This window comes from Oryzias melastigma, linkage group LG6 (genome assembly GCF_002922805.2).
Source record: "Oryzias melastigma strain HK-1 linkage group LG6, ASM292280v2, whole genome shotgun sequence".
NCBI classification, from domain to species: Eukaryota; Metazoa; Chordata; class Actinopteri; order Beloniformes; family Adrianichthyidae; genus Oryzias; species Oryzias melastigma.
In genome coordinates, this window is record NC_050517.1 from 10,465,630 (window position 1) to 10,478,681 (window position 13,052).

Here is a 13,052-nt window from a genome sequence, read left to right on the forward strand (position 1 = left end):
GAAAGGGGATGGCTCACACAGTCCAGTTCTCATATATGGTCAACGGTTGGACGTAACGAATGGGTCCATCCCGTTTTGGCTGTTCAGAGTCCTTTGGGAGACGTCAGACGTGTGTACGCATGTGTGGGCTTGTGTCCACATTAATACCATCATTGGAAACAATTGCATTAGTGGGTTTTTAGTCTTTATTCCTGCAGCCCAAATGAAACTTTCACCTGCCAACTCAGAGAAAAAGACCTTATTGTGGTGAAGTGAATGAGTTAGTCATTGGTAGAGACAGTCAGAGTGCTAACAGGATTATGTAATGTCAGCTGTGTGTCAGATCGCCACAAACTCCTCTGTTTGGTATTCAAAATCACCGGTCATTTACATTGAGTCAACAAACTGTAAACAGGAAGTGGGGTTTTTTAAAATATATTTTTGCAGATGTCTAAGAGTTGTAAAATGGGGGGAAAAAACATCAGTTGTCCGGCAAATATTTATGCATCCTTCAGGATTAGATTGGGTGACTCGGCTGAGCTTTTCCAAAAACAAACCGCTTCAACTTCAGTTCCTGGCGGCTGAAAAGAAACGGCCTGGTGCAGAAAAGCCAAACAGGAACGGCTTCTCCAGGAACTGAAGGTCATCACTTGGCAGTCTGTCCTTAAAAGGCCAAGAGAGAAAGGAATCTGTTGGATTTGCACCTCCCAGCAGTTCGGCAGTGTTTCCGTGTTTCTTAGCAAGTCATTATCAGTTCATTTATATTTTTCCTATTGATATGACCGGTGACTTTCCCTATAGGATCCAATTGAATAAACATTTTGTGTAGGAGTTTTTGAACGTAAACTTTGCTCTTTTATACAACCCTCTCAGAGAATCAGATGAACTGGCCTCAGCCCCATCAGGTGCAGACACCCCTCTTCCCCTCTTGAATGCCGAGGCTTCTTTACCGACTAAGACGCGGCGAGCCCTCCAGCCTCTGAAAGCGGCGACTTTCCTGCAGAGACACAGTGGCATCCTGTCTTCAGGCTCCACGCTCGTCAGGGATCTTTTTGTGCTGCCAGAGAACCGTGGATTCCCAGAACCTGACTTCCTGTCTCTCGTGCATGCTTCATCACTGCTCTGTGTGTGTTTATGTGTGTGTGAGAGCAGAGAAGCCTGTGTTTAAAGTGTGAGCTTTCATTGCCGGCTGAGGATTCACTCAGTGCTGACTAGTCAGGTGGGGAGAGAAGGAAGGCGAAGTGGAAGGGGAGAGTCTTGCAGAAAGCCCTGATAGACTAATGGCTAAATGCACATGCATGGAGTCCAAGTCCCCAAAGTGGAAGGTAGAAAGCTGTAGAAATGACTGGAGAGTGTGAAAGTGCTGAAGAAGCTGACATTTAACTTGACCACGCCTTAAAGACTCACTCCTATCATCTTTTGATCTATTTTAAAAGCGTTCCCAGTTGTCTTTTTAATTATAATTATGCAGATTTTTGCCCCCCCAAAAAAATACCTTTGTTGGTTTTTAGAACAGTTTCTCGTTTTCACCGAGCGGTCCGGTATTTCAAGTGTTTCCATTCTAAAATGGACCCATTAAACAGTACCAAACCGTACCTCTTGGGGGCCCCCATTTTTTGTAAGTCCATTAAAAAGTGGAACGGAACAGTTGGGGCGGAGCCGCTGTAGGCACCTGTTGATTAGCAGAACGTGATGACGACATTAGAAATCGCCGATGTAGCGCTCATTTAAGCCAACTTTTGAGTATTTGAGCATTTGATTGTTTACAGTTTCAATCCCGCGCACAATCTCCTTTCAAACAATATTACATTTCTGTTATACATGATGTACCAGCACTAAAGCAATAAAACGTCAATCTGCTGGATGACCTCCATTGTTGTTGCTTTTCTAGTTGTCGCACTACAAGACGCAATGACACAGTCAGGGCTCGGACTTCCAGTTCTCCCTCCGACCACCAGAGGGAGCCCTCAACCGAATACTGACCTCCTCACCAGCTGTATCTCATCATCCTCGTTAGTCTCTCCATATTTATATGCCCAGTTTTCACTTCACTCCTTGCGAAGTGTTGCCTAGCATCTCCTAGTTGAGCGGTTCTTGTATATTTTTGCCTTTTTGTGTTTTGACCTTTGCCTGTCACTTGAGTCCCACGTTTTTGTCCTCTGCCTGGCTTGTGACTTCGTCTCTGTTTTTGCCCTTGCCAGTTTTGGTCGTTATTAAATCTTACCTGCTTGCGCATGGATCCAAATGCCTACGTGTCCTTGTTACAGACACGCTAGCGGTCTACACCACCCATGCGCCATGAAAACAAACTGGGCAGAGGAAGCCAGGCTTAACTGAGTGGAAACACTTGCCAGAATTAACTGGACTGTACCGTATCACTCCTTACCATACTGTACCAGACCGCTCAGTGGAAGCGAGGCTTAAGCTGTGGGCGGAACTGTTGGAGTAAGCCCGCCCCCATTGCTCGTCATCGGAACGGCGCAGTGTGTGGAAGTAGTTGCATATTTTCTTCGATCTTTATCAACATTTTTTTTGTGATTCACAACGATTAGAGTTCTCAGAAATGCAATTTTGACTTTTCTTTGTATTTGTTCTCCAACATCAGAAAAATTCTACAGGAACATGTTAAAAACACAATTTTGGTTGGAGTGGGTCTTTAAAGCAAGTTGACCATCCTACTTGTGATTAGAAACCCACTTTTTCTTCTTTTTTTTTGAACAAATGTCAGTGCCATCCTCTCGGCAGGCCAACAAATAACCACTGGTTCTATTTCAGGACTCCACACCTACACAGACAGTTTCACAGCAAAGTGCACTTAAAGCTCTTAAGTGAGCACAGCCCTGCTATTATAGCAGCTCCTTCTTCCTCAAATGACACCACACGATTTTATCTTCTGCTGTGTGTTGACTTTGCCCCACGAACGGCAACACATCTATTCACATCTTACAGTTTATTGCCCCTCCCCCATTCCAAATAGAGAAATGGGGGAGGGGAAATGCTAATATCCCATAGACTTTTTTGACAAATAAGCAGCTATTACTCAGTCATTTATATTTAAACTAATAAATCCTTTTCTGTAGATGACATTAGCCTATCCATCTGCCAAGTAAAACATACACTTCTAATAATGCCCAAATGCAAACAAGTTGAAAGTTGATTAAAAAACAGTTCATTATGTAGGTCAATGGGAAATTGCTTCCTTTGAACCATCCTCTAGTGGTCTTTTGAGGAACTGCAACCTTTGATACTTTTGCTTCAGTCGATTGTTTAGCAAAAGCATTCTAGATTTTTTTTTAGATTTTCCTCTGATTTTCCTCATCAAGTTTAAAGTCTGTGGGTTTGTTTGTTTGTTTTTAGGCCACCAGGCAGTTCCTGGAGGAAATCAACAAGTGGACCATTCAGCACGGCGTGTCTCCATTGTCCAAGGAACTGGCTATTAAATTCCTCATGGCGCGCAAGTTTGACGTTCTCCGGGCCATCGAACTCTTCCACAGTTACAGGGTGAGTTCAGCAGCAGGTCGTTCTTATGAAGTTTTACCACTAAACGTCCAGAGATGAATGTGAAGGCTTTTTTATTCACAGCTATTTTGACGATGTATGACAGACTTGTCAAATCGGAGTTCCTGATAGGTCAAGTGGTTTAACTTTCAAAGTGTGTTCAATTGCTGCATGTTAATAAAGCCCGAAAATTGACTTAAAACTTGCATAGTGACACATATGCGCGAAAGTTTTAAACATGAAAGCTCGAAACGTGCATTTATTCACGTTTACATAGACTTTTCATTGAAAAGCATCAAACATATTGGGCGTGATAGAAAAGCACTACATAAAAGTATAGACCAGGGGTCTGAAACCTTTGACCCTTAATGAGCTTCTCCATTAGGAACCAAAAACTCTTACTTTAGCTTTTTGAAAAGAAAAGAAAAGAACACTTTTGTATTTATGTAACTGTTATTATTATAATAAATAAAACAAATAATTATTGTTTTTTTAGCATTAACAAAAGATAAGGAGAAACTTATTTTTTTCTAAATATGAACTGGCAAGAATAGGTTCACATGACTTCTTTAAAAAATAAAAGACACATTCTTTTACATATGAACATCTCAATGCAGCAAATGCAGAACAATTGCAGCAAAAGGGTTTATTTTATTGTTTATGGTGGATCTCAGACAGAAATATGTAATCCAAACCAACCAAAATTAAATCAAAGCTAATTAAGTTACCCTTACTATATTTTTGAACCACTTAAATTCTTGTTTTTATTTTTTATCAGAAAATCCGCCTCATAATTTGATTAGTTGTGCTTACTGACCTCCAATTGGTTTTCTGTCGTTAACTACGCTCAAAAATCTGTCAAAATGTTTTAGTTCGACTTTGTTAAACTGGAAAGCCAAACTCCATGATGGATTGTTGAAGAATTATGGGTACTGTAGTCAAGAGCCTCGTTGAGTGATTTTTTATTTTTTTTTATTTAACTACTTTATTTACTTTTTAAAATCAAAAAATGTATTTCTCTTAACCAGAGATCCACAATGGAGGGGTTAAAGAGCCTCAGGTTGCAGACCCCTGGTATAGACCATTTACCATTAAAAAACTATTCTCTTGGATACAAATCTTTAAAGTTTTAAACATGTTTCCAGGGTTACCTTAATTTTACGCTAACACTGCTGTACCTCAGCTACAACAAAGTGGAGGACTGCAGTTCTTAAATACAGGAAGCTTAAATGAGCAAAACAACAATGATCGCACACTCATGCACACATACTGTAGACTTGAATGAGCTGAAAAGGCTGAACTGAGCGGCTCCACCTGCCTTTACAGTGAAGTCCCCTCAGTCACGGAGCATGAACGGCTCTCCTTCCTAAAAGCGCCTCATTCATGAACGCCTTGAATGTGACTTTCGAGAGGGTTGACCCCCCCCACCACCACTTCAGTTTGTGCTGCGTTCGCTACTTTCGTGTGTGGGAACAAACTAAAGGGAAATTTTCCAGTGCTACACTCACAGATTTTAGTGGACCGGAGTGTGTGTGTGTGTGGGTGTTGGGGGGTATTTTAGGGGTAAGCTACGAAAATAGGCCAGTCAATTAGATCGGAGGGGTGGGGGGGTTGGTTTTGCACTGTGACTGCTTTGTGACTGATTAAGCCGCACTTTAAAAACTGGACTTTAGTACTCAGGAATAATTCCGAAGTTAAGTATTAAACTGAATGTGGTGTTTTAAAAAATGCAATAATTCATCAGAGGGACAAAAGAAAAAACTGACAGTTTCAAATAATGGAAAAGCATGAACACTGGGTCTGTGGCCTTTTATTCTGAAAGAGCTCAAATATTTTAAACATTAGTAACAAACGCCAGTCTGTTGTGGATTGCAGTCAAACAGGAAGTCAAAATGCACCTGACGCAACAGGTGGGATTTATTAAATGAAAACACAGAAGATCATAGATCAGAATGATGATTGATAATCATTTTCTGTTGAGATTTTCGGAACACACTAAAGAAGTTCAGATTTTTCTGTTTTTTGCAGGAGCACCTGAGATGTTTAATTTGATAACATTTTTTTAAAGCTTCAAAAATGTCTGACCTATAAACCTTAACTCAGCCATCCATGAAAAATCAGGTTCAACCATCTTGAGTGATTTAAGCTCAAGTCAAAGAGATGGTCGTCTGTGGTTGTCCTGCAGCGTGACCTTTCCTCCTGCGCTCTGTCTTCTTCAGGAAACGCGTCTTAAAGAAGGAATCGTCAGACTTCAGCCTCAGGAGGAGCCGCTGCGCTCAGAGCTGCTCAGCGGAAAGTTCACCGTGTTGGTAAGAACTTCAGTAAGACTCATGTCGCTCCTGCTTTACGTTCCTTAAATGTTAAATTATTGGCATTCCTAAACTTGGAAGGGACTAAGTCCAGCCCACAATGTCAAAACTAGGGCTGGGTATTGATAATAATTTCCAGAAACGATTCAATTCACAAGAGTCTAAATCGATTCGATTCCGATTTTTTTCAATTCTTTCGATTCCTCAATTCAATTCTATTTTGAGTTTGGACAAAGTAGCTGCTGGTTTCAAGAAGCCAAAATCCCATAGACCCCTATTGAGAAATAGACATATTACTTATATTTGTCAGAATAGACATTCTTGCTCTGATACTTTTTCAACTTGTTCTTGTTAATCCATTTATTTCATTGTTTCTTTTCTTTTATTGTAAGCTCTTAAAGTTATAAACTGACCAATCGATGCCTCAAAGATTCAAAATGTTTGATAGACAGATTCCCCTTATTCTGCTTTCAAATGGTAGAGGTGTGTTGTTCCAACAAGCTCACCCCTGATTGGTTGCCATAGAAACGTTGACTCAGATCGACTTGGACCAATCACTGCTTAGTGACGACATCTGGCTCCAACAAGGTGAGCTCCACATGGTAAAAAAAAAAAAATGGCGACAGAACTGACTATTTATTTGGGCCGGAAGTAAGCCATTTTCTATGGGTGACGTCACACTCACTCAGTCCAGAGCTCATATACAATCAGTGGTCTGTTCTAGACCTCATTGTTGGACGATTACCAGTCAATCAAAGAAAAAAAAAACTATTCAGAGCACAATTTGTTTCACAAATACAAAATATTACTAAAAAAAAGTCTGCAGTCCAGATTTTGTGGATAACAACAAAAGTTGTTGATTCTGCTTTAAAGGGCTGACTAAAATATAAAAGTTTCTTCAGGGTAGAAGAGAGTGTCCTAGACTGGATAAATTTAGCAAATTACTACCAGAAAAAAGCCTCTTTTTTTGTTTTCTACCAACAAACACGCAGCTTCTCCTGCGTTTCCTCCTCCTTCCTCACTGACGTGCCTCAGTGGCGTTGATGCTGCACATCCTTTTGTCTGACGTCGGAGGTCTCCAGCCGCAGGAGAGCGCTTCATATCCTGTCTGGTGTATTTTTAGCCCTCGCGCCAGAGAAGGCTTCCAGTTTACCTCACAGTTCTGCTGCGTGCTGCTGAGCCTCCAAGCCCCACGACGGTCACAATCTTCAACCTGCTAGTTTTTGGCACCCTGTAAGAAAAACTGAGGGTTGCCAGAAAACCAGATGAAAACGCAGTTGTCATGATAAAGACTTGTTTTGAACATGTGAGCTGAGGTGCCCCCCTGTGGTGACTCGCCTGTAACTGTACATGGCGTATCCTTTCTTGTCAGAGTGTGCGGGACCCTTCAGGAGCCTCCATCGCCCTGTACACCGCCAAACTCCACCACCCCAACAAGACAGGCAACCACGTGGTTCTGCAGGCCCTCTTCTACCTCCTGGACCGAGCCGTGGAAAGGTGACCACAAGATGCTTTATTCATCACATGATCCTTATTTGAGTTTAAAGTCCCTCTCCACTCATCTTTTGATCTATTTTAAAGACATTCCCAGTGGAATTTACATTTTCATGATGCAGTTTTTAGCCAAAATTAAAAAAAAAAAATGTAATTTTCTAGGACATAGTTTCTCCACAGCAGCAGCACTTCATTAAAAATAAAAACATTTTAGCCCGCCCAGTATTTATATGTTCTTTTTCAGTTAGAATGTACAATACATACAATCTACTATGGAAGAACAGGAGTATGATGAAGAAGAAGTCTTATAAATCCCCACCCAACTCTTATTATTACATATAATACAAACAGATGACTAAATAAGTGGATATAATCAAAACAAACACAAAATGAAAACCGTAATAAAAACAATAATAGAAACAGGAACACAATATTTACATCATATGGCATACAAATCAACCATTTTGTTTTTACATTTAAACTAAAAACTATAGTTTCTACATTTTTCAAACAATTTTTTTTTGCTCCTGATTCGCAACAATTTGATTAAAAACTTAAAAAAAGTTCAGAAATGTAATTTTAAGCCTAATAGGTAACCCATATCTGAAAAATGTCCCAAGAACATGCTAAACACACTATTTTCATCAGAGTGGGTCTTTAAATCTTCACTAAGATATAGTAAATAATAATAATAATAAATCTCGTTCACGGTTGATCATTTCCCAGAAGTCGAGTGTAACGCCTGCGTTTGTGTTTCCTCCACAGCTTTGAGACGCAGAGGAACGGCCTGGTGTTCATTTACGACATGGCGGGCTCCAACTACACAAACTTTGAGCTGGACCTGAGCAAGAAGATCCTCAACTTGCTGAAGGTTGGAGTCAAAAGTACACGGCCGGTCTGGATGTGTAAACAGGAAATACCAGGCAGAAATAGTCCCTTTATTTATTTTATTTTGTATTACCAGGTTGCTAAACTGCCTCACAGGAACACATACTTTTAAAATCTTTGAATGAGGATATTTATCTTTTGTAACTTCCATTCAGTCTCAGCAGCTGAACTATATCTTCTTCCCTGTTAACTTTTAGCTAAGTTTAGGATCTGAAATGTTCCTCCAGGATCTCTCTCTGTTGGTTTATTGTTTTGTGTATAATTTTCTTGTAAAACAACAGAGATTTTGAGGTTTTTCTACCCCGTTTCGCCTAGATTTCAGCTATGTCTCTAAAGTTCTCTGTAACCATCTTCAATCAATAATAAAAATGTTTGAAGGCACATGGGTCAAAGTCAAGGCCCAGGGGGTAATTCTATCCGGCCTTCCAGATCTTTGATTTGATTGTTATTAACGCCCCGATGTTATCTTCCACTTATTTTAAACTAGTATTAGAGCCACCTTTACAATCAGGTGATATTTTCAGACTCAGTATGAACATTGAATTTAAAGTGAATTTAAAGTGAATCAGACATTTATATTTAATTTAATTAATACATTTTAATGAATAGTTAAGATCACAAAATTACAAAAAAGTTCCTCTATCATTTTTCTTTCAACAGCTTGTTGAATTGGACTCGTGTTCATAGCTGTCAGCAAGGTGTGCCAACAACAGAAACGTTTAGTTTGCGTTCGGGTTAGTCAAGAAAAAAAATAAGGTTAATTAGCAGCCAGATCCACGGTTAGGAGTCTGTCACCAAACTTTTTTGAAAATAGGAGAAAGAAAAACTCTGTATATGTTAGCGGAACGAGGCGTTCCAGAAGATGTTAGATTGGCAGATACAATTATTTTTATTTTTGATCACACGTTTTCTACCCACACTCCTAATCAGGATGGACATGTTGAGCACCCTGTTTGAATTTAATCACAAAAAAGAAGCAGCTGAAGTCATCTTTAGAGACAGAAAATAGATTTTTTAAAAGATGCATTCTCTCTTTCTCCACTAGGGGGCGTTCCCTGCCAGACTAAAGAAAGTTCTGATTGTTGGGGCTCCTGTTTGGTTCCGTGTTCCCTACAACCTGCTGAGCCTCCTTCTGAAGGAGAAACTCAGGGAGAGGGTGAGAGCTTTAGAAGTGACTGACCTGTGCGGATGTCTAATCTTCTCCCATGACTCGGTATAGATTTATGTCCCTTTTTGCTTGATTCGTCTCCAGGTTCAGATGGTGAAAATGGCAGAGCTGTGTCAGCACCTCCCCAGAGACTGTCTCCCCCAGCATCTCGGCGGCCTGCTGCCTTTGGACATGTACAGCTGGAACCAGCAGCTGCTGGCGGGTCAGAACGGCAGAGTGGACCCCGTGGATGAGCTGGTGGGGATCCCCATCGAGGATTCCTCCATCCACGTCCCCGGGCCGGAGTCCATGCGCCCCCAGGAGCTGCTGACGCACCTGGGCAGGCTGCAGCGCTCCGGGATCCACCAGGAGTATGAGGCGCTGCGCAGAGAAACGCCGCCTGGAACGTTCCACTGTGCACAGTGAGTGTGAAGGAGAAGAGGCGCCGCCACTGTCGTAAAACACCTGCCATGGTTTTTATGACACACAGTTATCCAACAATTTATATGATCAGGAAGGACAAATTTTAATTTAGGACAGAATTTGACCCCAATAAGTTCATAATATTAGCTTGCTTCCGTACTACAACAATTAAATCAGAAAATATTTTACCATCACATCTAATGCAAACCGGGTCATTGACTGAGAATGCTAAACTTTTGACCGATTTCAATTAGTTTTGAAGAAGCAGAAAATGTGTCCTTAAAGACTCGCTCTAATGAAAATGTGTGTTTTTCTAGCAATTTTTTCGGATGGAAGACATTTATAAATAAAATTAAGCATTTCTTGGTCATTTTTTTTTTTTATTTCTAATGAGCTCCTGTGGCTCTGCAGAAACTATGTCCTAGAAAACAACACAGCTGTTTTGATTTTGTGTGAAAAACAAAATCAAAAACATATGAACTACTGCAATGAAATATGGAGAAGCAATTTTCATTCTACAAAAAAGTAGAAAGAACTAGATGTATAACATTAACTAAAAATAAGAAAAACACCAAATGCAAGAATGCAAGAGTGAATGAATGCTAAAAGCTGAAAGTGGCTGCTGAAGATGCCAGAGCTGATGGCTGAAATACTGAAACTGATAGCTTGCAAAATATTAGCTAAATGCTAAAAAAGCCCAAAAATTGGAAAAGGTCTAATTTTGACAAAACAGCTAGCATAATACTAAAACATTAGCTAAACTCCATTTAGAACAGGGGTCTCAAACTCGCGGCCCGCGGGCCATCTGCGGCCCCCGGGATGATAATTTGCGGCCCGCGTCTTCATATGACAGATTACTGTTAGTGCGGCCCGCAAGTCTGATATGAATGACAGTTGTTGTGTGCAGTGCTGAACGAACCAATCACAGAGAGGTATATGACTCTGGAGGCGGGACATCGGCGGGCTGTCCAAGTGCCTCGCTTACTCAGTCATTCCTCCAGTCAGCTGGGTGGAGGAGAAGCTATGAAGCACCGAACGCGTTTCGCGTAATAAATTCGCGTGCCCCGCGCGGGGAATTTTCTGCTCGCGACTTGTCAAAAAATTTGTTTCTGTCGCCGCGCCGCGTGTAGGAGGAGCTACCAGGTCCGTCTGTGGATGAATACACATTTGATGTCGAGGAATACGTTTTTTTGACGTGCGGACTGTTCCTGTTAAATCAGAGCTTCACAAGGTCCGAGCCTCAAACCTGTAGCCTGCCCCGCGCGGCGATCCGCTGCTCCCGCTTGTCCAAAATGTGATCCTGAGCTTGGCTCGCGCCTGCGTGCGCGCGTCTGTGAATAGAACCCCCACGGAAAGAACTGTCCCCATTGACTTCAATGTTATTTTAAATTTGAACAAGTTAAAAAAATTCAAAAAGTATAAAAAATTGCAGAATTCAAATTCAAATTAATTTTATTTCTATAGCACCTTTCCAGTTAAAAAAAACAGCTCAAAGTGCTGTACATAAAACAAATAAAAATACAAGAAAAACTATACCCCACACATGCAATAATATAATAAGATAAGCCCCTCATAATTATAAAAACAGAAACAAACAGATAAAATAGAAAAGCAAGCAGATCACAAAGGAATAATCCTGAAGGCGCTGTCCACCCTGTCCTCCTATTGGCTGGAGTGTCAGCATCTAGGCAACATGAGGACGTCTCGCTCATCCCCCGCACCCTCCAGCCCAAGCCCCCAGCCCCCCGGCCCAGTGCACCCAACTGGGCACACAAAGCTAGGGAGCATTGTTTAAAGACAGCAGAAAAGTCCACAAATAGCAGAACAAGTACATGTTTGAATTTTCAAAATAGCATAAAGTATGCAGACGTTAAAACTGCACAAAGTTTGAGCTGCTGCAGAGCCTTCACAATGCATTTCAATAGGAAAAGTTGCAGCAATTTTGCTAAATTGCTGAAAAACAAAAAGTTGCAGAAGAGATTTCAGAAGAGAGCAGTAATGTCCTCAATCAGCTGAACATTTTGATACTTGAATGACAAAAATCAGATAAAGTATGCAGAAGTTACAGGCGGACAAAAAACGAACGGAAGAAAGAAAATAAGAAGTATAAGAAAACAGAAGAACAATAGTTTGATTGCATAACACAATAAAACAAATTAGCCAGAACAGCTAGCATGTAGCTGAAATATTAGCTAAACTCCAAAAAAGCCTAGAAGAAACAGAGAAAAAGGTAAATGAGCCAAAATCAACTGTTAAAATGTCTAATTTAGCCAAAACAGTTAGCATAAGGCTAACATATTCACTAAACTCCAAATTAGCCTAAAAAACTGCAAAAAAGCCCAATGCATGGGTGATGGACAGTCCTAAGCCTCTTTTTCTTCAAAGGGAGATGTGTCAGCAGGAATGAGGAAATCACGAGGTCCTTGGGGAGGGTCCCGCCCACCAGGTCGTCAGGTCCAGAGCGGGGTTCCGGTGTAGGTAGCAGATGTGCTCGGCCTGTCAGATCGGCTCGGGGGCTGGCGCATAGATGACGTGTAAGATTGTGATTGGTCCGGACCATTAGACCACTGTCACGTGACACGTGGAATTACACAGACACTTCCGCCATAACAATGCACGGATTCTTCCCGAGTAAAAAACCGAGGAGGTCCGAACAAATACGTTAAGAATCACAAAAGGAGAAGGAATATTTGCAATCAGCCGCAAAAACCTTGACAACGAAATAATCCAATCGAGAGGAAACATCAGAGGATAATGATCGTTATTTTAATAGAGAGAAATCAGGCTGGGAAGCATGAAGTTTGAGCTAAAGTGGGTGCTAGCGAGTAGCATGCTAGCTTGTTGTTGGTCGCACATTAAAAAAAAGAAAATAATTATTCGCACGTATTTTTTCTAAATACATCCTGCCAATGTTAAACTTCTTTCTGGTCGCACGGACCGGATGAAGTCCCGCTAGAATATGCAGCTCACGTTCTGCTCCGTTACACAAACACTGAGGAGAGCAGACGTTAGTGAAGGAGTTGTCAATGCCAAAATTATAAATAATAGCCCGAGCAGATCTTCACACTTTTTTTTTTCTTTTAAAAAAATTAACTTTATTGTAAACATCAGTTTCAGTACAGAAAAACAGCAAATTAGCCAACTCGTTTGTTACAGTTGTGTGACGTCGTCACTAGTCGCAAGCCCCCGAGCCGATCTGACAGGCCGAGCTCGTCTGCTATCTACACCGGCTATGTCAATCCGGACATGTAATAGAATGTTGATGGTTCCTACTCAGAAAAGGGGTTCTGATAAATACTGTCACACCTCCCTCT

At 41.1% G+C, this 13,052-nt stretch overlaps 1 protein-coding gene across 2 annotated transcripts in view; it reads left to right on the forward strand.

The window, feature by feature from the left end:
- ptpn9a (protein tyrosine phosphatase non-receptor type 9a) overlaps positions 1–13,052 on the forward strand; it is a 28,327-nt gene that overhangs the window by 4,504 nt on the left and 10,771 nt on the right. For both annotated transcript variants that reach the window (XM_036212265.1, XM_024281440.2), the window contains 6 exons: positions 3,337–3,480; positions 5,697–5,786; positions 7,159–7,283; positions 8,046–8,151; positions 9,214–9,324; positions 9,421–9,737. In XM_036212265.1, the coding sequence (XP_036068158.1) occupies positions 3,337–3,480; positions 5,697–5,786; positions 7,159–7,283; positions 8,046–8,151; positions 9,214–9,324; positions 9,421–9,737 (893 nt within the window). The remainder of the gene's footprint in view (positions 1–3,336; positions 3,481–5,696; positions 5,787–7,158; positions 7,284–8,045; positions 8,152–9,213; positions 9,325–9,420; positions 9,738–13,052) is intronic.